This window comes from Emys orbicularis, chromosome 7 (assembly GCF_028017835.1).
Source record: "Emys orbicularis isolate rEmyOrb1 chromosome 7, rEmyOrb1.hap1, whole genome shotgun sequence".
Classification (NCBI taxonomy): domain Eukaryota; kingdom Metazoa; phylum Chordata; order Testudines; family Emydidae; genus Emys; species Emys orbicularis.
This window is the reverse complement of record NC_088689.1, coordinates 127,280,381-127,305,681: the sequence shown is the minus strand read 5'-3', so window position 1 is coordinate 127,305,681 and position 25,301 is coordinate 127,280,381. Positions and strand designations below refer to the sequence as shown.

Below are 25,301 nucleotides of genomic sequence, written 5' to 3'. Positions count from 1 at the left end.
AATAAATATTTAAGATGGTAAAGTATGTTTACCAAATGTTTTAACAGCTGCCTTTAGATATAAGGACATGGAAATGAGACGATGGGTATGTTTTCAATAGAGTAATACTTTTAAAATGCATCAAACAATTCATACGTCTGTAAGATAGTTTTAAAAGAAAGGGCTTGTAGGTAAAAGTTAGGTCAAAACATAGCTCAAAAGAGTTGGTCTGTCCTAGTGTGTGGCTTTCACTGTGATAAAAATTGATGGTATGTTTCCAAGCAGTGTCTACTTTGACTAGAGCTGGGAAAGCTATGACATTTGAACAACTGATTTGACAATTTTACCCCTTTTTTTGTTCATGAACAACCTGCCAATAGATCACAATTTGTATGAACTTGTTTGCTAGTTGTTGTTGGGTGAACATTGAACCTAAAGTTCATGAGCTGTTCATGGACAGAAATTCACCTCTGTGCAGGAGTTCAGCACAAAACCTTTGAACCACTTAAAGCCCTATTTTTAAGGAGTTAAGAAAGACTTAAGTGATGCATAAACTTTATATGGCCATGTGCATTGGGGTGAACTTCACCCACAGTGAGTTATAACAGGGTGTGAGGAGGCCAAATTGATATCTGGTTTCTGATTTGGGGGTTACATGCTTTTAGTCTATTTGACGACAGTCTCTAAGTTTAGCTTAGAATTGGAATGGAATAGCTGGAGTAGCATTTCTGGATACAACAATTACAAACACACACTCTCTCTTTCTCATATTTTAATCTTTATCAACCTTTTCATCCTCCAAATATAAATGGTTCAACCCAGAGGTTCACACAACTTCAAGAGGAGGGGAGGTAGCTCCCAAAATGGAGTGGTGTGAGCAGAGAAGGTCAGGATGAGGATAGGAACATTCATTAAAAAGAAGCAAAGCTCAAGAAGGGTGTATGAGTACTGCAGTCCTAAACAGTAACGTATGCACTGATAATTTACATCTGATTTACAGGTCTATTAGTGCAGCTATTTGTTAAAAACATCCTAGCACAGCAACTGCTGTTTCACACCATCGTTATGTTATCTCCAAGCTACTATACCAAATACCTTCTTAAAGAAGCACACAAAGATTTCCAGAGACTTATGCTTGCTCTTGGCGCAACAGAGAATAGCTGAGTGGCTAAGTGGGTTGAATGCAGGGCTTTGATCTCTGAAGATCTTAGATTTGTCTCAGGCCAAATGCAAAATGGGTCTGGTGGCCTCCATCATGCGCTGACACATATAGTTCAAAGGAAACTGACGTATTGAAGGATGTATGAGGAAATATACACAACTCCCGCCAGCACTACTTCTGGATTTAGCCAATGCTATCAGATCCTCGTGTTACTGGGTAACAGACTTGACCATTTTTATTAACATAACTAGCTAGCCCTGTAGTATCCCATGTACTGTGGGAGTCTGCCTGAGCTCAGAAATGTCACTCCTCCCACTAATTTAATTCACTAAGGTTTAGTGCTTGATTTGCAGTGTATCGAAGAGTAGATGAAGGTATTAGCATTGCAATGCTCATCCTCCTGGCTGATAGGAAGCAGCCAACATGGCTGTTGTGGGGTTGAAGAACTGAGGGATAAAAGAGGAGATGGAGGGCAAGAATGGAGAAACAACTGGGGAGCGGAAATGTTGTGATTCCACCAACCAGCCTAATAGTTATGCCTTGGGCTGACGAGAGTCCATTTAGTACGTGCCCTAAATTGGATAGGTGGCTGAGGAAAGAAACTCAACAATCAAAAGCTTGAAACTCCTCTTCCCCCGAAAGAGACTGTCACAAACAAAATGTTACAACTGAAAACAAAAAAAAATAAAGGACAATGGGCCTGACCCAAAGTCAAACTCCCACTGACTCGAATGAGCTTTGGGTCAGACCCTTAAAGAGGATTATAGATCAGAGTGAGATAAATAATTAAAAAGAACAAACAACTTGCAATGATTTATTATAAATTCCGAACATGTAAAACTGTAGTGGAAGATCTTATCTAGGAGACACCCATTGGCAACAAGATAGGAGATCCAAGCAATAGTTCTGAATTGATTCGAGCCTGGCATATGAATATATAACTTGGCTTAAAGCCATTGGAGTACAATGATCATGACGATGCATTTAATCTAGCCCAATTTAGCGTGTCTTTCTACTTTGAATATTAAATACAGAATTTTCGAGCTGCAACAATGTCTCTACAAGGAACAAAATTGATCAGCAAGTGATCAAAACTGGATTGTTTTTGAAACCTTGAGTCATTAAGAACCTGGACAATTGGGATCATAAAACTTGCTGATTTCAGCCAATATTCAAGGAAGTCAAATCAGGTGGAATTCAAATATATTTTAGGAAGTTGTCTTTTTAACAAAACAAACAGTTTAATACTTTTGTTTTCTTCCTGTTTGTCTACTCAAAATAGTCATAGCTTATAAATTTGGTGACTACATGTAAATATCCAGCTTTTTGGCAAAGATACCTCTGGCTCCAAGGTGGTGTTAATGACTCAATAAACATATTCATCCTGCATCAGCAGGCTTTAAAGGTACCTTACACACACCACAATCCTTGCCAACCATCACTACTAAATGACTGGAATTCTGAATGTCCATATCCATTAGATTTATTTGATGGAGAGACCCTGAATGTTCATTGGCATACTCTATACGGAAGGCTAAAATCCCGAATTGTTAGAATGTTTCTGAAACTAGCAGAATAGGAGATGGGAAAATTCATTAAGTTTTCTCTAAATTATATAAAAAATAATTTGCATTTTTACCTCTTGGCCCATTTCCATACTGCAAAGTTTTGTTGATTGAGCTTTGGCGTCAACCATAACATTAAACATGGTGCATATTGACTGGGGGACTCGGAAATCTGTTGATCGACTGGTTTTTTGCAGCTTTACTTCAAATGCAATCCTGGTTCTATTAAAGAAAGTAGGAAAAGACCATTTCAGTTGGTGTTTAAGATACTGTAGCTAATAATATGTGGAACACGATGCTTAGTGAAAGAGAAAATTTAATGCTACCATAAATGGTAGAATACAATTATTTCAAATGTGTTTTACTAAAAATGATTTTCCAATTTAAAAAGAAACACTCTGTGCTACGGATAAAGTGTGTAACGGTCTCAGAGAAACCACCTCTTTCTCATACTTGGTAAGCAGTGTGATGAGATTACAAATAGAAGTGTTAAAAGTGTACACCTATAATTTGGACTGTTTGGGCTAATTTATACCTACAGTTGAAATGCAATCAAACAGTAAACGTAAACGTGATGAATTAAAGGAAATTCTGTCTATTGGTACACAATACTAAACACAAGTATCAAAGGGGTAGCCGTGTTAGTCTGGATCTGTAAAAGCAGCAAAGAGTCCTGTGGCACCTTATAGACTAACAGACGTATAGTGTAATTTCCACTACATGCATCTGAAGAAGTGAATATTCACCCACGAAAGCTCATGCTCCTATACGTCTGTTAGTCTACAAAGTGCCACAGGACTCTTTGCTGCTAATACTAAACACAGATGATACAAACCTGTTAATTGCTTAACTGTAACGCCAGTGCTGGATTATTGCAATTCTATCTTTTCACTTTGATTTTACAAATGTTCCTAGATGTTGTTTCTTTGAAAAACAAACACATACGTACCAGGATACCTTTAAAAAAAGTCAGTTGTAAAATAGTGCACGTGTGTAATTACACACCCACAAATTCTGTTGTCCTTGCTAAATTTTATTCAGTTAAAATTTGAGTGGGAGTTAAATTTTTTATTTCAATAAGAGTTTTGTCTGACTAAAGACTGCAGGATTGGTTGACAATAATTTTAAAATACGTACTGGGCCATAAGTGGCTCCAGTATTTCATATTGGGAATAGTTTTAGCATAATGAGTAATGTCCCCTGATTCCTGAATTCTCTGAATGCAAAATGTTAGAGGGACTTTGTAGTTAAGGGAGTATTATATTCATTATTAGAAATACAACACAGAATCACATCATCAGTGGGCCTGTATCAACAAATTAATAGAGGAGCCTGGAATTAGAAACAAATAATATCAATTACACCTAATACCTCTGACCTTTAAGGATCAGAAAGAGCTATGGAAGTGTAGGCTCATATCTATAAATGAAGCTCCTGATTCTGTAATCAGATCTGTATGAGCACATGGGCCGTACAGCTTGGCTTTGATAGCAGAGTCAGGGTTTTGATAGGGGAGCGCAGTTCCCCCACACTGAGGTGCAGCCACTTGTGAAACGTGGCAGCTGTTCAACAGTGCACGGCAAGAGTGAGCTGTAGGTTAGAGGAAGAAGTGAAGAAAAATACCACGTCAAACTGGAACTGCTAGGGAAATACAGGTTGACAGAATGAGCCAAATTTACAATTGGTGTAAGCAGGGAGCACAGCATCATTGGCTAACGCCAGCAGTGGATTGAGCCTGATGTAATTACCATTACCAGACGTTAGCCAGAGCACAGGGCTTAGCACCCTGATGTGGACGCTAGGTGATGGAATCTTTAAATGAGCAGGACCATGGTTTTGTGTCTGCCTGGAAAGATGAGCACGATCAGGCCCACTTCTAAAGCATCATCATGAACTGTTCTCTAATTACAGTAAATGTATTTAAAAGGGAAACTAAAGTGTATAACAGAAGTACTCTGAGGTACAGAATACCCCAAGCTACTCCCCAAGGTATAGCACTGGAAGGGCTAGTTATTTTAAAAGAAAGAGAAAAGAAATGTCATGGTCATGGAGCCGGGAGGCACACTGAATGGCCAATAAAGAACAGAGCACTGTATTGCATGGACACATGCTGGTAGGTGAGCCAAGTCAAAGCAAAAGCACGGAGAAGCAAGAGAAATCCAACCCAAGAAGAATCCTCTTTACTGCTAAAAGGACTGAGCCGCAAGCCAGCAGCTATCCTTCTTCAGGAATAATCCTACAATCTTTCTGTGGTGTAGAACTGCTAAACTCCTCTTAGTTATTTCCTTAGTCTAATATTTACAATTTACATAATGCTAACTAGAGGTTCAGACTGATGCATCTATTTTCAGTTTGCTCTTAGGGAACAGAGTCAGACAAAGGGAACAACTCAAGACACTCAGCATTTATATCAGACAGTATACCGGCAGAGCAAGAAAGAGGAGCTTTTCTAATGCCACAGGTATCACAAGACCTTTAAAGAAGGCACAACGTAATTAACGAATCTTTATGACCTATTGTGCAGTTTGCATCTGCAGGACAATACAGAATAAGAGACTGCACTAAGTTGACAGTTAAACATGCCTTTTGGATGATCAGGAAGGAGACTTTATCAACACCCAAAGGTTTACATGTGAATGAAGATCTGTACCTCTGTGGGAACGGACCTTGCTGTGACCTGGGGACAGTGCTGGGAAATTGATACCGGCTGTGGGCATCTCACGTCTCCCTCTCTTTTTCCCTTTCCCTTGTTTGTTTTGCTAGGGTGGGGAAGGTTGACCTTGCTGGCTGCTATGGCCTTCCTGCGACGTGGCAGTGGTGCAGGGAATTGGCAGCAAGAGGCTGGTGCTGGGTGGCCCTTGTACATATGGATGCAAATTGCCTCTCCCCAGGCTGGCAAGTGCTAAGAGAAGCTGTTGCTGAGAGCAGGGGCCATTCTCACTCCCTCGCTGGCTGCATGCAGTGCTTCCTACTCGCCCTCCCTTGGGGTCAGGAAAAGGGACCTTTTAATGGTGTTAATATAAGGGAAGCTGGGGGATGACTGACTTCATGAGCTTGAGATTTTTCAGACTGGTCCTCGCTCACAGGCTCAGGATGAATCTGATCACAGTATCGGGGACTGGGAAAGAGTTTTTGCCTGCCAGTGCACCGATACGTTTTCTCTACCGCCTTCGCCCAGAACCTCCTGCAGCGAGATCCGGTTGGTACAGAAGAATGAAGCACTGATGCCCAAAGGCAGGTTCCACCTTGGTTGCAGAAAGGGAAGTTGGCACCTTAGCCTGCAATGGCGCAGATCAGGATAAATTCCCTTGCACAATGCTAAAAAGACTGGGGTGTTTGCTGTTAACGCAGGCAACTTGAAAGGGCCCTGGCCGAGCTCAGCTTGAGAAGGTAGAAGCTGTAAAATGGCTGCACAGGGTTCAGAAGAGATGTGCTGAAAATGGAGGAACAGCCAAGAGCATGGAGGAGGGCCTTACTTCCATACGCTGTGGGGGAGGGGCTTGTTGTGCACAGAGGAATGATGTTCCTCCCAGAGGCTGGGATAGTTTGGGGGCTGTAGCATGGGAAAATGCATCTCTTTGGTGCCCATGACAGGATGGCTCTCCTCAAGTTTTAACATTACCTGGCACTGCAGGGCTAACTGGCTGCCAGATAACCCGCAGTGGGAGTTACTGTATTTCAATAAAAGCTGTGGGCTTTGGCCTTTAATCCGATTATCTGTAAGCTGTGTTTTATTTCACAGCAGCAAAGCCACCCTATAACCGCCATTTGTTCTGAGTTCCAATTTCTGAGCCCAAATGTCTGCACTTCGCGGATGGGGAGGTTGTGGATCCAAACGGCCAGGAATCAGAGAACATTAAAACACATGCTTGCACTTGCAGTGCAGCCAGACAACGGTGGCACAGAGCCACCTACACATAGATATCAAGATTGGAAGGGACCTCAGGAGGTCATCTAGTCCAACTCCCTGCTCAAAGCAGGACCAATCCCCAGACAGATTTTTGCCCCAGATCCCTAAATGGTCCTCTCAAGGATTGAACTCACAACCCTGGGTTTAGCAGGCCAATGCTCAAACCATTGAGCTATCCCTCCCCCCCACATACCTGCTGTGGCTTTCATCTGCCTCTACCTGTTCTTTTGCCATTTGCTTTTCTCATGCCAGAGGATGCAAAGTTCATTTCTTTCCCCCCACCCCCATCACCTCCTTCTGAAACTAACCAACCAAACAGAAACAGTGGTGGGTAACGGGACAATATAGCCTGGATGTTTCCTTACCAAAATGACTGCTGTTAACATATCCGTAAGAGTTCCTTTAAGGTGTACGCTGTGCTTCAGAGGCTCGGCAGGAGCATATCATATGAGGTGGCATTGGCAGTGATGACTTTTTTCAATCAAAGGCAGCTGGAAAGCCTGACTGGTTCTCTGAATGGCACAGTCTCCTTTCTCGGTCACCCATGTGGGTGCTGAGATAGCACACGAGGCTACTCCTACAGCATTCAACAATCCTGCGCCCTAATGTGTTACCCAAACCTGACCCCAGAGGAGGTGCACAATAAACAACAGCAGAGAAAGGCTGAAGTAAGGGGGGGGTTTGTTGCCTTATTGGAAATAGGCATTGTCTAGAGCCTACATTTAAAAGATGTTGCCTTTTAGAGGTCAATAATTTGCAGAAATAAAAAGTGTGCTACCACCAAGCCTGTCTTGGATGGAAATAAATTAGGGCTTAAAAAGATAATGGCTGAAGTACGGCCCCCTCTTTTCCAATAAGATAGGGCAACCCCCTCACCCCCAACAATTTCTTGTGATCTGCTACTACAGACTCTTCCAGTTCCATCGTTCAGACGTACCTCTTAACACAAGACTCGATCATGTCACTTGCCATAAGTTTTAGACGCTGTTCTAGGTGCTTTCCAAATTCTTCCTCAGGCCAATGTAAATCCCGAATGAAGGTCTGCAGGGCATCAAGTTTCCAAAACAGATCTTCAGAGGTTCCTGATCCATTGCTGGCAGGGTAAAATGAAAACAGAAGTCATCCCCGGGACCCTGCTATTGGAAACCTGATGTGGAGACCATTCTTGTACAAGTAGAGGGCATACAGTGGCTTAATACACAGAACAATGCTGGGTAATCTCCATCATCAGGCTTTTGAGTTTTACCATACATTTGCCTAGTCTACCTTGCTGTTATAACTCACAAATCTTTCCAGACCAGATGATAAGACAAAATTATGAATTACGCACATTAACTGGAAAAAGTGTGTATGGTAAAAATCAGCCTTAGCTAATAACCACATTGACATATGTGATTATTCAAAATTAAGGCTCAAATTTGTAGTAGAAAACCCTTGACTGACAATAACTACAGTACATGAATGTATGCAGTTATTCAAATGTAGGGTTTCATGCATTTTTTTCCTTCAAATGATATATTTTTAATTTTTCCCCCAACATTTACCAGGTAAAGGACAGTGCTAACAAGTGGTGAGCGAGGACACACCTTATCTCTTGAACAGCTGGAAAAAAATCAGGGTAAGTCAATTGAACTAAGAACACTAGACATCTCATGTGAAAGAGTTTTGGTTAGGTTGACTACTCCACATCTCACAGATCAGCCTCTTGCGAAGGCATCTACAGGACAACAGATTTCTTTTCTTTTTTTTAATTTCTATTTTTTTGCAATGTCTTTGGTCTGTTGCAAAAGTCTGAATTCTTTCCAAAGTGCATAGTCTTACCCACTCCTCTGCACAGATGGGACGCTTCAGGCTCGTTGTGTATAGCTACTTTGGTTCTTTTCAACTATAATTGTGTCTAAAACCTCCACTTACAGAATAAAATACAGGCCTTGATTGTGTTTTGTTGGTGCAGAAAAATTTATCTATAACCCTTTTTTCTCTCTCTCTCTTTTTCATGACAATTACCAAGAGATCTTCAAGAGTTTTAACCCCCTCCTCGCATACCACTAATGCTAACACAGTAATTGATAAGATGTTTAACACACCATGCATTACCACTTGTGCTGACATCGTCTATAGAAACAGATGAGGAAGGGTGTTTCTATTGTGACAGATGCCAGCTGCATTGAGTTAATGCTACAGAGGAAAATGTAGCCGATGCATACATGGCTACTGCCAGGTGAAAACCATACTCCCAACATGCTAGAGGGGTCCTGTGAGGGCTTGTGCTAACAAAGGTAACAATTTAAAGAACGAATCAGCTCAGAAGTAGGAACAGATGTATCTGACACTAAGGGAGAGGTAACACTGAAACAAGTCTTTAATAATGAACTGTGAATGGGTACAAGGGAACTGGGACACTGAAAAGATAGAGAATCAGGCATTTCCTTAAATGGTATCTTTAGTCAAAAAACTATGTTGTGGAACTTCAATAGCACAGCCCCGAGAGTCAACCTATCTACATTTGTAGTTTCTTCTGTTTGAGACCTATGCTTAGGAATAATTAAACTTTTTCTAATCTAATCCCAGTTTTGGAACTGCATGAATTTATGTTTTAAATAATTAAATACACATGAATGCAATAATTGGTATTTATTACAACAACATTATGACACCCATCTGGTTTCAGAATTTTCAAAAAAATTACTCTCAGTATTTTTTTCTTCTTTTGAACAGCTCATTATTAGGTTTTCCTGGGAGGAAAGTAATATTCTATGTTATGTCCAAAATGAACTGTTCATTGTTAGTGCAATAGCACCAAAATTGCTTTGATCACATAGAAATTTGCAAAATGCCTTTCACACTTAAGCTTTAGTTTTATTAAAGATGACTGTCAACTTTACTGTCATGTCTTGATTCTTATCTTTTCAAAAACAAGATCACAGAGCATGCACAGAGAAAAAAGTAATACAAACTTTCAAGTATTATTTACAGATACTGCCTAATCTAGCCTTTAATACAGCCAACTTAGCATGAATATGAGTTGTATTTCTTTGAAACGCAAATTACTCTAATATTTCAATTTTTTAAAAATAAAAGGTCATTGGCTTTGCCTCCAGTTCATTAGTATTAGTATAGAGCATATTCAGTAGAATCCAGGTGTAGATGTAAATTAAGTGTAGTTTCCTGTACCTGGACCATTGCCTGCCTCTGCCACCCTTCCTGCCGAATAAAAAGTCGATGTTTATTGTTACTGTGAGACTTTTCGTCTTTGGGTAAAGTGACAATTTATTCTTAAATACAAATTGTTAAACAAATCAATAAGCATGTCAACCTATCAGCAGCTCTGGTATAAGAAAAAGATCAAAGCATGATATACAGGGGACTTGCATCTTACGCGGGGGTTAGGTTCTGAAGTCAGCACGTAAGGTGAAAATTGCGTATAGTCAAACGCTCATTGAGTGGAATGGCGGGCGGAATCACCCGCACTACAGGTACAGTATTTAAATTGTTATTTTTCTCTTTTTTGTTTTGTTTTGCCGAGCGCGTATAGTTAAAATCGCGTAAGTTAAATGCGCCTATGATGTGACTCCACTGTAGATTTGTCAGACTTTGTTTGTTTTCAGGTTTAATTTAGATTGCTCTGAGTATTGGTTTACCAGGCTGTGTAGAGCACCAGCTCAGGGAAGCGAACCTAGCAGCAATTTTAACACTGCCTCTCTTTCCCTCTTTGGGAAAGCACATACCCAGAGGGATGGGGGGGATGGTACTTGGGTGGCTAGACTGAGTCACCGGCCTGCACTGCGGACACACTGCTATATGTAGGTACTAGCTCGAGCAGAGCTAGCGTGTGTACGTCTACCCGAGCTGGGAATTACATTTCCCATCTGCTGTGCAGATGTACCCTGAGGTGCTGCTGCTTGGCAAGTTATTCTGGGGATCCTAACCCTTAGCAACACAAAAAGCTTTGCTGAAAGCACATGCTTAACGTTAAGCACATGTGTAGCCTTACTGACCTCCATGGTACTCATGTGCTTAAACGGACACGTGTGATTGAGGCCATGATTCAGAGAAGCATGTAAGCATGTGCTTAAAGTTAACCTTCCTGCAGTGGGCTCCTTTCATGAATTGGGACCTTGGTGCTTTGCTGGCCTGGCATGGCCTGGCCTGGCATTTCTCCCCTTTCAGCTTTTAAGAGGGAAGAAAGGATGGGGAATGGTCACAGAAGGAGTGAGGGAGTAGGGAGAGAATACAAGTAGCAGTTATTAAAACAAAGTGGCCATCTGGGGCGGTGCTGGCGACTTTGAACTTTCCTCAGAAGGAAGGTGGTTTATGAGGAGCAGGAGAACGGTTGGGAGGTGGGAGGTCGTGAGAAGTGAGGTACATATTAACGTAGCAGGTGGGTGTGGATTTCTGAGTCAAAGCACCAGGGTGTGCATACTGCATGGCTGTCAAAAAACAACAGGACATGGGCAGCTCAGAAACTGTCCAATATCCCTGTGCTTTGACTGGCTGAGATAATCCTTCTGCCATGTAACACTAAGTAAAGTTCAGCAATTTGAAGTGAGAACTTAGAAAGTCTCAATTTTTATGCTAGTAAATGTTATGAGAATGACGCCCCAACACGCAGTGACAGCTTTGTTTATCCCTTTGGGTATCAATCTCTGGCACCACTCAATGGCTGTGACTGTTAAGGGGGACCCACCATAATTACAGAAGTCACATGACCTAAACTGAAAAACATGCATCTATCATGCCTCTTCATTGAGTATGTGTCCTACATCATAGGACAGTCACAAGGTTAACAATCTTGTGTTAGGCACAGGAACGCAGAGCACTGGTTATTACATACTAGTGACTTGGGCCCTGTTTGATTGCCTACGTTTGATTCAAGACATTCAGAATGATTTTTAAGTATTGAGGTTGGAGGTTCTAGAATTCAATTACCATTTGGGCTCCCCATGTCATGCATAAGAATCCTTATAGATGTCTCCCCCCTTTGTTTGAAATATTGTACAAGAATTCCAGGCAATAAGGAACTTGCAGAAAAAATAAAAACTCACTTTTAGATCTACATCTGGTCCATGGAAATTAGTCAACTTGCACTGCAGTTGGTTCATCCTATCTTTTGAGACATGTCAGCTCATATTTTAAGTACTGTAGTTTATACTCCAACAGGACTACAGCCCACTGTCAACAATTATTTTGTGAAGTGAGACGCTTGCTCAAGCTTCCAGCGGGCGTAAGACAAAGTCTCAATATTTATAAAAACTTCTAATGTACATGCCAGAAATACATAAGGGTTGCCTCATTTAGTAAAATATCTAATTATCTATCTCTGTCACTCTTTTAAAGTTATATATAATGCACAGAAACAAACAACACATATCCATGCCAAGATTACTTTAAATTTAAATGAGATCTAATGTGAACTCAATACACACTCAGAATCATATATAGCAGCCATCCATGACGGTGCAGAAAAGCTAGGCATTTGTGGGATGCCTAGTGGGATGTTAACTGGTAGATTTGGTACTTTAGGGAGATTCACATTTGGTAGATTCACATTGGGCAGATTACTTGTTAAACTCCTGTGGAAGAAACAGACAGAAAGAAAAATACCATAACAGTGACAATGCAGATGTAGCAGAAGCACGTGACACTCAAACAAATCTGCAAAGTTCACAGCAAGACAACAGTCAAAAAACTAAAGCAAAACATTTCAGAAAGAAGCATGAATATGGGAGGCTTAAGTGTGGTTATTTTTTTAGTCTGCGATAAAAAGCAAGTTACCTCAAAAAATTAACAAAAGAAGAAAAATCACGAAGCCGCAAATTAACAAACTACTCAAACACCCACACAAAATAACTTAATTTACAGGTCCTGATACAATTTCAGAGCACAGAAAGTAGCTTTTAATTTAAAAAATATACCACGAGCAAGCAAATCTGAATTCTTATATCAACATTTAGATTGGGTGGATATATGAAACAGCTACACTGAAAAACCTGTCAGGAATTTTAAAGGTTTTGTCTTGGAATCAGGGTTCAAAGTAGTAAACACTGAGGGTGAAATCCTGGCTCCACTGAAATCAATGGGAGTTTTGCCATTGAACTCAATGGAGCCAGGCTTTTCTTCTTAATGAAAACTCCCCATTTGCCCTGCTCTCTCCAAATGTTATAGATTTGTTTTCATTTGGAGCACATGAATGCTGTTCCACCAACCAGAAGAGAAAGATTCCAATCTTGCAACTGTATCCATGCATACAGACCCTTGTGGGGCACCACAGGTGCAAGAATCTCCCTGTGTGTCTCTGTTTGCTAGATCATGGCCTAACGATCAGGGAGGAGGAACACTTTATAATGTGCACTGACATCTAGGTGTATGTTTTCAGTGTGGTATGCAGAGAATTATGAACAGATCCTCATTTCTTAGCATGAGATTTGTGTGTGAATGTTTCCCACTTGGAAATGGGGCCATGGGATGTACTCAATGGTTAATTTCTGAAGGATGTATAGCTGGGCATTATGAATTTAATAGCATTCTCAAGATGCACAATTATTACATGAAAGAGAACTTTTAAAAAATGATTTTGTCTATTAAATACAAGGTGGTTTAATGTAATATGCTTTCCAGAAACAACGTACAGTAAAATGACGCTGCATGCCCAGGGTTTCCAAAACATCCAGAAACATTTTAATGTCCCTACATTGGTAAAATAGCTATAACCGTATTTTAAAAGCATCTCATCATAACAATATTTTACATGAACATGGGGTTTTGGTATCTGGAAGATGTAGAATTTGGGAAGTTTATTCCTTGCGCTATCTGATCAACAAGACATAAGTCATTTTCAGAAAACTCTCTCTTTCTGCCTTTACACAGCATATTATGGCATAAACCAAGAACATGCTTTACAGCCTCATTTCAAAGGCAAATCCAGAAGTCCCAGCTCAGTTTTTATTGTGTCTTTATTCCCACTGGGAGTTTGAGGAAGGAGACAGTAAAACCTGAGTCAGGACACCAGATTTAATGCTTAATTCTGTAGTAGTGCAGTCAGGGGAAGCTTTGCCAGTGACTGGAATTCATGCAGTTTCAGGAGGCACTTAGCCTCTAAAGTTTATGAGATGTTTTAAAAATTAATCCAGCCTTAATCGTCTGGCTCAGCAATATGAACACAAAGGATGGTCATTCCGGAACTCTGCTTTGGAAGGTCTCTTCCACGCCCTATACAGCTATTGTCTTCTAGGCAACTTTAACGGCCATCCCGCAAAACTGTATAATTTCATGTTCTCCTCTTCCAGTGGAGCAATTAAATTATATTAGCAATTTGCTATAGGTGTAAATACATGTTTGAGCTGCATTTCTTATGGTCAATCTTATTATATCAGAAAACAAAGATACACATAATTGCATCAGCAATACTGGATATAAAATTGCTAATGCAATAACACATTTAAACGGTATCATTACAAGAATCAGCCAGTAACTGCATTTCAAGGCATTAGTTACACAGCCAAGAGGCAGAATGACTTGGATTTTCATTCTTAACTTTTGAACAAAGTTCCACGTCCAGGGAAAAATACAGTTTAATGTCATTTTGGGGTGAAAAAGATGCTTTCTGATTTATTTATGTTTCTGGTAAATTTGACTTCACACTATCTGCTTGTTCTCCTTATGAATGAAGAAACATATATAGGAGCCTTCTCATGCAACAAAATCATCCAGTTTCCATTCAGGTGCGTATATGCCTCTTAAAGTGAATATGATTTTCAAATGATACACCTATTTCATAATGACTGAGAAATCGTTAGATCTTTAGGAATGGTATGTCCGTGTAGTTAATATTGATATTGAATAAATCAAAAATAGCAAGGGATGGATAACATATAAATGTATAAGGAAGAGCAACTGAAAGAGATTAGCCAAATGGTGAACACATAAATCAAAAAAACCCTTTGTTTTTAATACTAAAAATTCAAGAAGATACTTAGTGTCATATTCATTAAAACATTGTATTATTAAAATGATTTTCCACAGAAAATACTATACTGTATTCACATTTAAACATATTTCTTTTACACAACACATTATTTTGCTGATGCGTTGTGGCCCTTGCAAGGATAAGTTACAACTTTTAACAGCAAAATAATGTAGTGTATGTAGTGTAATGTTAACACACAGGGCCTGATTTTGAAAAAAGCCTTCTCCTTTGCATTCACAATTTTGCAGGTGCAACTGATCTCATTTACACATCTAATGATCTGATTTGCACCTGCAATCAGGTAGCTAGATCCTTAAATGACATCAATATCATCCATAAATATTTGTGTCTGCATTTATTCAGGCCATAAAATTACAGGTACAAAATGGGAAGCTGCTTCTAAAAATCAGCCCATATCTATTTTAATACAAGATGTTAAATTTGGCCCCAATCCAGCAGTCTGATGGAGGTGACACTCAGCTCATTAGTAGCAGAGGGTTGGTTGGTCTACGAGGATTCAGTTTCAGAACTGGGGCCTAATGTATGTGATAAGGGAAGTTCTGTCAGATTGTACAGCTCATTTTGCACTGTTCTTCTATTTACTCCCAATTTTTTCTATTTTCTACATTTCTACAATTCATACCTCCATTGTCTAGCTATAAAAACCTCATCACAGCCACACTATCAGTGACTAATGGCATCATGGTAATGTACCCTATGAAAATAAATTAAAAAGTTCACTTTCCCTGTTGTAGTATTGACCACAGAAAACCAGTAAAAATGCATAAGAAACTACATAATAAATGCCATACTATGCAATTGATATAACCGAGTGGCCAGAAAACCGTGGAGTTTTTATTGAGTTAGCCCACCTAGGTACAGAACATGTAAATAAATTAGAGACTTGTTGGTGCTTAAACGTTCAGTTCCCACAGGTACCCTGAAATCACTTACTGATCAGCTATTCCTCTGATTCCTCTAGAAATTCTATTTGATTACTGTAAATGCTGAACCAATCCAAGTGGTAGTCTTTCTACAAAGGCTTCAGTACTAGGGGCATATCAGTGAAGTTAGTAGCAAAATCTGTGCTCTGTCTGTGGCTTGATGTCTGGTTTGGTAACCGTAAATAATATACACCTACAAGAACTTTTTCTTGGCAGGCCACTTTTTCCCAGGACATCTCTCTAGCAGGACAACCTCACCTGTTCTGTCTGACTTGCTGATATACTCATGCTGTTTAATTGGTCACATGTTATATTAATATATTAAGGATACGTTTATAAAGGGTTAACAAATGATTAACAAATGTTAACATCATTAGCAGTATGTGTTTTGGATGGTTATAGGTACAGGAGTATAAAGCGTTGTAGATAGTTATAAGTCATGGGTATCATAACAATACCTATCTCTTGTATAGTGCATCTTCCCTCAGTAGATCACAGAGCATTAACAAAGTGGGTCAGTACCATTATCCCCAATTTACAGATAGGGAAACTGAGGCACAAAGCAGGGACGTGCTTGTCCAAGTTCACCCACTGGGCCAGTGGCAGAGCTAGGAACAGAAACCATATCTCCTAAGTCACAGAGTCCAGTGCTCCACCCACTAGCCCATCCTTTAAGGTTATTAGCCCCATTTTACAGATGGGGAACAGAAGCACAGAGAGATTAAGTTATAAGCAACCTGTTGGACTCTATAACAATCTATAATAATTGATGGACCATTTATTACAACATCTTATTTTCCTTTTATAACCTGCTTACCAATGAATCCTTAATAAAGCGTGGCCATTTGGTTGGGTTTTCAGTAAGCAAATTCAACTTGCAAATTGAAAAGAAGTGCTGAGACTGACCGTCTTGTACTAAAATCCAGTGACTTCTACAATGTTACAGAAGTTACTTTTCTGGTCGTTCGGGTGTCCCAGAAGAGATTTGTACAATTTTCTACCAAACCAACTCAAAAGGCCAGCAGTGGTCATTACCCGACGGTCTGCTCAAGAGGCCCTCAGCTGCTAAGTGCTCTGCAGCCAGTACACATGTAGGTGTCTGGTGGTTGCTATGTATTTCAGAGCTCACTGAGAAGCTAGTGGAAAAAAAGCTAAGGGCATGAAGCTGCCTCTCACCTGACTTTATATACTAAACCAATCTGGAAACAGATCTAACTGACACTCTCTGTGATAAGGTTTGCTGTTTCACTTTGTTTCATTTTCTCTGCATAGTTTTGCACAGACATACCAGCTGTGCAAACTGTTACAGGGCAGGTAACCCAGGCTCATAAGTTCTATAGCTACTCAGAGCTTGTGCAAAAGAGTCAGATTACACAGCCCGCATGAGAAAATTATGTGGACATTTTTTCTTCAGTGTTTTCAATATTTAATGGCATCTATCTTACTGTTTATATGGTTCTATACCCAGCTAGTCGTAGCATAAGGTGAACAGTATCCAGCAATGAAAATATAAAGATGACATGCTTGTCTACTGCCATCTGGTCAGGTTATATAGGAACATATACTTCAGCCTTGATTGCAAGCATGAGCATAGAGAAGCCTTTTAAAAAGACTACGCTGTGGAATAATTTCCTGGCTGTCACGAGGTAATGGGATTTCACTCTCACAATTTGATGTAAAGATCTAAAGCAGGATAGCAGTAGACATGTATTCAGCTTCACCTCTTCAGGCCAAGTTGAAAGCCTTTCTTCAAAGCTGAGTAAAGCTGTGCAGAATTTTCCAAGGGCAAAGATGTTTTATGTTTTTAGCAGTATCATTTCCATTGTTGCTGCTACATTACTATGCCATAGTGTAACAGGAGAAGGTCAAGTTAGTGTCTTTTGCACTGTTGCAGTATTAGAATGCTATTTCTTTCAGTCTTTCTTGTGAATGTAAATACAGGCAAATATCAGTGTGTAAACAATATCGTGCACTCATCTGGGAAATATGAAGTGGTGGTTACCAATTGTCACCTCCGTAGAGCTGCAAAATAGGACAAATAGCCCAAAGAAATCAACTGTCTGATAGTGTGAATGGGTAGCTGAAAGAGGAGGTATGTGGTGGAGTTGTGGAGAGTAAGTAAAATACATCTGTTATGTTGAGTCTGCTTGCAAGTTTATTGTGGATTCATAGAGTCCAAGGCCAGAAGGGACCATTGTGATTATCTAGTCTGACCTCCTGTATAGCACAGGCCAGAGAACTGCCCCAAAATAATTCCTAGAGCAGATCTTCTAGGAAAATATCCAGTCTGGTAAAGAATAGCACACTGCCCATGAGACAGCGAAAGAAGATTCCTTAACATCTAGTTCTGAACCATGCCCCAAACGATCATCAGTAAGATCGGAATACGATTCCCTATTTTCCTTCACGCAGTGCATATTGTTCTCTATGTTTTGCACAGATATGTTCACTGGCTTTATGTCAAATCCCAATGAGTTATCTTTAACAACTCTCTCTCTCTGGTAAACTAAGAATGAAATATCTGCTAGTGAAAAAAATTATTAAAATGCATGTTTTCACTAAAGGAACATAAGCTTTCCATGAACAGAATACATACTCCGTGTCAAAGCACTTTTAAGCATCCCAGTCCACTCTATGAGAAAGATTAGTGTCAAAGTGAAACATTAGACTAAGAAAACAAGTTTTCATAACTTGAAGGATACATTAAAATTATAGCATTAACATATCAGAAACTCCCTACTTTAATTTTGAAAGCGATTATGTTCCACATATCCAAAACATTGAGAAAACATTTCAAAACCCAAATGTTGTTACAAAACCATACATTTATATAAATCTATATTTGAGTCTGAGGTTAGTTAAAACCAAAAATATTCATTATTTTTAAACATATTCAAGTTTCTGATTTAAAACAAATAAAATAAAAGGAGCTAATTATTTGTCAAATGCATGGTTAAGTAGTATGGTTACATGAAGTGATTGCACCAATTTTATAACATATCTATTACTAAAGTCATGCTGCAAAATTAAAGCTAATGCTAACTTTAAAATGCAGTTCTAGCTGAAGAAATGATTATGTAAAAATGGCATTTTGCCACTCAAAGATCAATTTCCTGTGTATTTTCAGAGTTACATCTGCTTATTTTAGAGTCAAAAATGATTTTTTAGTGTTTTTAATCCTCTTAACACTGCAAATCCAAGACAGCAAAGGGAAAGTGAGCTGGATTCTTCTATTCCTTCTCATGTATCAACATAATGGAATACTGAGTTGCAGTCATTTACCCCTCTGTAACAGGGATAAATGACTGAAAAGAGGGATTGCACGGGAGTAAATGAGGGCCTAATCTGGCACACAAAACCTTTACTGCTAGTGGTGATGTACTAGAAAGCAAGAACCATCCTAGATAATCATATTCCAGGTTGAATTTGGAGGGCTGTCTGTCTGCACAAAATCTCTTTTAACTGGTATGGAATCTCTTTTTGGTATGGAAAACACTGAAAGACACACACCCTTTTTACATAGTAACTTTTCAGAGAAGAACAATATCCTATACTGGGTATCTTTCAGCTTACTGTTTTAATTTTTTTTAAAGGATACACGTCTTTCATAGTATCTAACCATGCCTTCTTGGAACAAGCATGACAGTATTCTGCAATGCTTAGAAACTTAAGAAGTAATAATTATACTGTAAAATTGCCATTGTTTTAAAGGACTTTATGTTTTCAAAATTGCACAGATCTTAGGCTAAGAGTTTGGTCTCTCACTACATTTATTTCTTAGTTTTAAGCTATCGCTTCTATGAGATCAGTAAATAGTTTTGCTCAAATCTTCCCTCTAATTTCTGCTCCACAGTAGTTTTATAGCACACCAAGTTTCCCTTTAGGGCAGGTACCTCCAGGATCTCTCCCGAACCTGGTTTAAAGATGTTTATTTCTGAAAGCGCATAGCTTTAAAGCAGTATCTTGCGCTGGTGCCCTTCACAGTTTGCATTTAAAAAAATCAATCCAGCGATCAGCAGTGGTGCTGAACTGACGAAGCACATCTCTGCATTATCCCTTCACAGGGTGGGTGGAAAAAAATGAGTTTTTGGAATAAAAATTGCAATAGTGACCCACCCAATGTATAGGGCTGGACCGAACACAGTAAAGCAAGGTTTTTGTTCTGAAAAGAAGCTATTTGTATTTAAGAGCAGCATTGGAAAAGGCTTTTTAGATTGGGTAGTAAGATCTAAAAAGCCAAGCAAAATGAGAGGATTTCACGTTTCTCATATTTCCATTTGCACAGCTAAAGTGTTCAACTTAAGTCAGCATTTCACTAAAAAAAAATCACATATTGTTTTTTTCATAAACCTTTAAAACCCTTAACAAATTAGGCCTTATATTTTTAGGATTGTACTAGAAAATATAAGGCATTTGCTGGATGTCCAATCTAGTGTTTACTACTTCATCTCTGTACGAATCTCCATCCATTTGCACCCAAACTCCGATTGTATCAAAGGAGATTTCCTTACTTTACTGGCTCCCATGATTCCCGCTCAAAGCCCCTGTGAATTGATTGTGCAATTGAGGACTCCATCAGATCGACATATCTAACAACAAGTGGAGCAAACAGGTCTTGAAGGTGTTTGTGGAATTTTCCATTGCACAAATTATCTAGAATAGATAAATAAAAGTATAGTAAGAAACTATTGTTACTGAATCCTCTGTAACAACCCACAAGTAGTGGCATTTTATTACACAACGAATATGCTGGCTAATATGAAGAAATTTCATAACTGTAGTTTGCACTGGGAGTCCTGAACCACCAAGATCAGTGATAAACACAGCAGGATTGAGCTCTTAACTGGAACAATCAAACAGTAGCTCTTCTCCATTAGTATCAAACTTAGAGATACAAAACAATTATGTACTATTTGCTGTTATAAAAAGAGTACAAATGAAACAGAGTGTGGTAAACATCACTGCCTGTGCAGGCTGGGAAATCAGTGCTTCATTAGAGAATCACTTCTCTTATTCAGGAAATTGTTTTTCTCCTAAGAGGAACCTCAACACTCATTAGGCATGACATAAGAAGCTAATTAAGGCCCGGATCCTGCAATAGGCTCTTTTTGCAAGATTGGGGTCTAATTTACTAACATGGGTCAGATGGGACTGGACGGCACTGCGTGGGATTTCCAAGAGCACTCAGAATTGGCCTAATTCTGCTCCCATTGCAGTTAACAGGAATTAACAGCATTGGCTTCAAAGGGAGCAGAGTTAGGCCAATAGGGGGCGCTTCTGGAAATCTCACCTGTCCTATCAGCATGTAACACGACAGGAGAGAAAACAGTTCAATCCACTGCTAACCTTGCTTCTTTGCATTTCTCTTGCGTATAAAGCAACCTTATGTCATTTATTTTACTCAATATAAAACCCAGATGTCTTTCCTTTTCTTAAACTCTTTGGGGTGTGGGGGTGGGGGAGAGACTCCATATTTTGTAAAATATGGTGCAGGTAGAAATGCTTAATGAATTTACTAACCATCAATAATGCACTCACCGCCATGGAACCTGAGTGAATAGGACATTACAGAAGTTCCACTCCCTGACTTTGAACAGGAATTTATCTTTACTTAAAACAAATTCCTGAGCAAATGAAAGGCAGGAAAAGAAGATTTTTTTTTATATTAAAGTAAAATAAATAAATGATATACGCAGCAATTTTCCCCTAAGGCAATCACAAAATTAAACTGATACATTTGTTTTAAAGTACCACCCCATACTGGTTTTCTGTACAGTATGGAAAAGCCAGAAATAGCATCAATAACCTGGCAGATTTGCCCTATCAAAAATACATGGTCAAAATACAATACATACAGTCAGCACGGAGGAAATCATTTAGCAGCTGAAATAGTGGAAAGCTGTCCCACGTGTCTGGGGGTTGCACCTCTAATGCAGCATCCATATCCACCGCAAACAATGACAGGAAGGTTTCTGCATGTTCAACCATTAAGTCTGACCACCACGCAAAGGCCTTAAAATTTGGTAGAAAAAAATAATAATAATAAAGAAATGTATTAGTTCTATTAAAGCACAGTCAATGAGATGAGACCATTTATCTTAAAAACAAATGTGCATCCCAGGGAAAACCAGCTTTATTGTAAAGAGAACAGTGCTTTCAAATGTTAGCCACGGCATGTACAGTGCAAATCACATAAATTATGCACCTACCATTTTGATACAGAAATGTCTCATAGCGCATACATTCAGAACTGCACTGTACGAATAATCAGGTGTAACATGACAGGAAAGGTATGTCTGTTCAATTTACAATAACTCACTAACATTTTTCTTGAATCATGCTATTTACTGGAGGAGTCAACTAGTTCTTATTCTAAGGTATAGAAACTGGGAGTTTCTTCACTGTGTTTGTGGGTTTTCTGCTACGTTTTTCAATGGTTTTTCAATGTATTTGGATTTGCTATTACTGTTCATCTTGAAATGCTAGAAGCCTGCACTTTCATAGTCTTTCCTAAATCTCTTATCTAGAAATATTTCAAGCATCACCAGTAAAAATTACTACAGCACCTTTCATTTTACATGGTTAGGTATAAAGCTCTTTAAACTTACTAGCATTATTTACAGTGCCACTTATTATGAAAATGTTTGTAACCAATTTCAGAACTATGTTATAGACATGTCAGGATACCAGTCTTAAAACATCAAAATCAAGCCAGGACTTTACTGAGGCAGGAAACATATATAAACTTGAAAACCAAAAAATATCAGTGAAGTAACTCATTTTCATGCACATAGGTCCTTAAAATTCACTGTACAGGTTCTCTGAAGTGACATTCACATCATACATGGCTCAGATGCGAATGTGTTTCAAACGCATGCATGCATGTTTAGTAATCACTTCTGGCTGGGAACATGCAGTATGAGCGGTGCTGTCAATAGGACCGTGTGCAGTAATTTTTAGGTGATAGGAAACTACTCAAAGATTTAAAGTGTCTACGTAAGAAATATCATCCCAGACTTTCCAAGAGAAAGAAACCTAATAAATAGGCACCACACTAGAAAGATGGAACAAAGAAGACTGAGAATAAATGTGTCAGTTTAAAGAGAACCTGTTAGCCAGGAATATGTATTTTTGCCTCCTGGAAGGAGTAAGTTTCTGTCAGACGTGAATGGACAGAATGGATTTCTATCTTTCTTAGGGCTCGATCTTGCATGCATTGAAGTTCTGCCATTGACATCAATGACAGCAGCATTTGTTCATTAATCCTTATTATTGAGCTTGTTTTAGAATGTTGCAGAGCCTAACGTTAATCATCCATTAGACTAAGGAGGGTGTTTTGCCATATACAGGTACCTGTACCCAGAGCCGACGAGGGGGGGGGGAAGCCAGTACAAATTACGGCAGAATCCCTTGAATAGTTTCCCATTTGGTCTCCCTTGTACTCAGCTTCCAGCTACACAAGCTACAAAGCCATGGGACTGAGTCTCCATTTCACTATCCCAATTTTATGCCACTCTAACTCCACTGACCTCAACAGAGTCACACCAGCATAAAACCAGTGGAAAAGAGTAAAGAATCAGGCCAACTGGGTGTATAATTGTATAAGTGTGGCCTGCCTTGTGTGCCAGCACCAGGGAATGAGGGGCAGGAAGGTGTGCCCTTAGCCCTTGCACTGGTGCATCATAGCACCATTTCCTGCACTCGGAGGGAATCAGGCTCTGCAGAGCAGCTCCACTCCCTTGCTCCAGTGGGCAGCAAGAGGAGAGAGAGGGTGGAGAATGGGAGAAACCTTAGCTCCAGCCCTCCGCCCCCACCAATTAATGCCCAATAGCAGATCTGTGCTGGCACGCTGGGGAACACATGCTGCACTGGGTATAGATCTGGTGCAGTTTTACTTCCTCCCTGGAGCAGCACGAAGAAATTCTCCAACTCAGCAACACGCAGCCCCCTAGTCTGGGCAGACTGCAAACTGACATCCATCACGCGCGCCATCACTGAAAAAAAATCTGCCCCCATGGATGTTCAGTAAGCCCAGGGTCAGATGCAAAGACCGTCTTGGATTTTTGCTAATGTGATTGCTGACTAGTTATTCTACGACTGCCATGAACAGTGCGAGGCCGCTCAGCACCGCTGAGTGTGAACCAGTGCTGTTAGCGGCTCTCTCTGGGGTTCATGTCCAAAAGGGAGAGAGAGAGATGTGAAAATGCTGCTTTGATGTGATGGTGGGTTGGATAGTTTTACACAATATTCTCCAACAGCGAGATCATCTGAAGCAAAAGTGGCAGGAATCAATTCTGCTTTCAGCGTCTGCTCAAATTTTCTCCAAAGGTAAAAAACATAAACGCTATGGTGGTTGACAGTGTCCCTTTAAAACAATTTTTTAAAACTAGTTTGGAAGAGTTGATACTTGCGATGCCACATTTTTTCTGGCTAGGCTTTGTCTCTTAAGAATATAAAATGCTGTCCCCTTGCCAAGTTATTAGCAAATGGATCTGAGTGCTAAGAATCCTATTAGTAACTCTGTCCATGAAGATGAACAAAATCACTATTTTGGGGGGAGAAAAATAATATTTTCTCCAACAAATCCCAAAATATTTATTTAAGAGTCCTGCAAGAAAACCTGCTTTCATGAGAAAGAATTTTTTTTTAAAGAAATTAACAAGAAAATCTATATGTGATCACTTGTGAAAAACACAGTCATACTTTTATTTCTGCTGGAATTATCAAATTCTACCTTCATAATTATCCACCTCATGTCTGGGATCCCCCTACCCCTTCACAGCTAGGCACTAATTTCTTGAAATGAGAGAAGTAACATTTCATCACTCAAAAATCTCTTTCAATTTTATCAACCATCTACTTACCTGCTTTGCTTCAATATGATTTAAGGAAAAAAGTGTGCTTTCTAGACAAACACACCTAATATTGTATATCTTACACACAGGTACACATGTATATATGCATATCTTCAAAGAGTTAAAATACATATATACATATACATACATATACATAGAGAGAGAGAGGGCAAGATTAAAGATACATGAAGGCTTAGGTCTTATGACATTTACAATCATTCTTCCATGTGGAGGAGAATCAACTTTGGAGACACCTGATGAGAGAAATGACATGAGTCTAAGCTCTCATGTATTATAGTCGTGTACATACTGTAGAATGGATGTTTCTTCTGCACTTTTGTCTGGGCAATTTTATTTCTTATTGTGACTAACAAAAACAACTTAATAAAATATAATTTCTCCAAGTTAATATTTTTCAAATTTTTCCCATAGGGTAGTGGCCATTTGGGGGCTCTCAGATTTGTTTTATGAGTCTGTAATGTGTATTGTTGGCATGTTTACATGCATTCACATGCTAGAACAAAACGGACTAATTTCAATGTGCAAATGCTACTGATCCTGGCATTTCTCCAGTAAGTGACAACTTCATTTTCTTGAGGGATATCCAACTAGACATATGAGTCATTTCTATCGTCGTGGGTGGTCTTTACTAACTCCAGGTGAACAGAAAAAAAAAAAAACGCATGTGAAAACTGATTTGGAGTAATTAAGCCCACAAGTTAGACTTAGTTACATTGATATAAGCAGAAAACGTAGACAGAAAATCTTGAACTTAACCGTGAAGACTTTTTTCGACCATATGTAAGATACTGAGAAGACATTTCTAAAATGTCACAGTGCGTAACACTCCTGATAATTGAGCTTACATATAAATATCCCTGCAGGTGTCTCCTTTGAGTACAGTGCAGTTATTTGGCAAA

At 39.3% G+C, this 25,301-nt stretch overlaps 1 protein-coding gene across 13 annotated transcripts in view; it reads right to left on the bottom strand.

The window, feature by feature from the left end:
* The window catches only part of CADPS (calcium dependent secretion activator), a 367,289-nt gene that overhangs the window by 52,147 nt on the left and 289,841 nt on the right, over positions 1-25,301 (bottom strand). For 8 of the 13 annotated variants that reach the window (XM_065408648.1, XM_065408649.1, XM_065408650.1 and 5 more), the window contains 4 exons: positions 21,382-21,538; positions 20,038-20,179; positions 7,554-7,709; positions 2,781-2,928 (listed from right to left, as the gene is read on the bottom strand). In XM_065408648.1, the coding sequence (XP_065264720.1) occupies positions 2,781-2,928; positions 7,554-7,709; positions 20,038-20,179; positions 21,382-21,538 (603 nt within the window). Of the gene's footprint in view, positions 1-2,780; positions 2,929-7,553; positions 7,710-12,042; positions 12,190-20,037; positions 20,180-21,381; positions 21,539-24,965; positions 24,974-25,301 lie in introns of all 13 variants that reach the window. The other 5 variants (XM_065408642.1, XM_065408643.1, XM_065408644.1 and 2 more) reach the window with 2 other exon arrangements.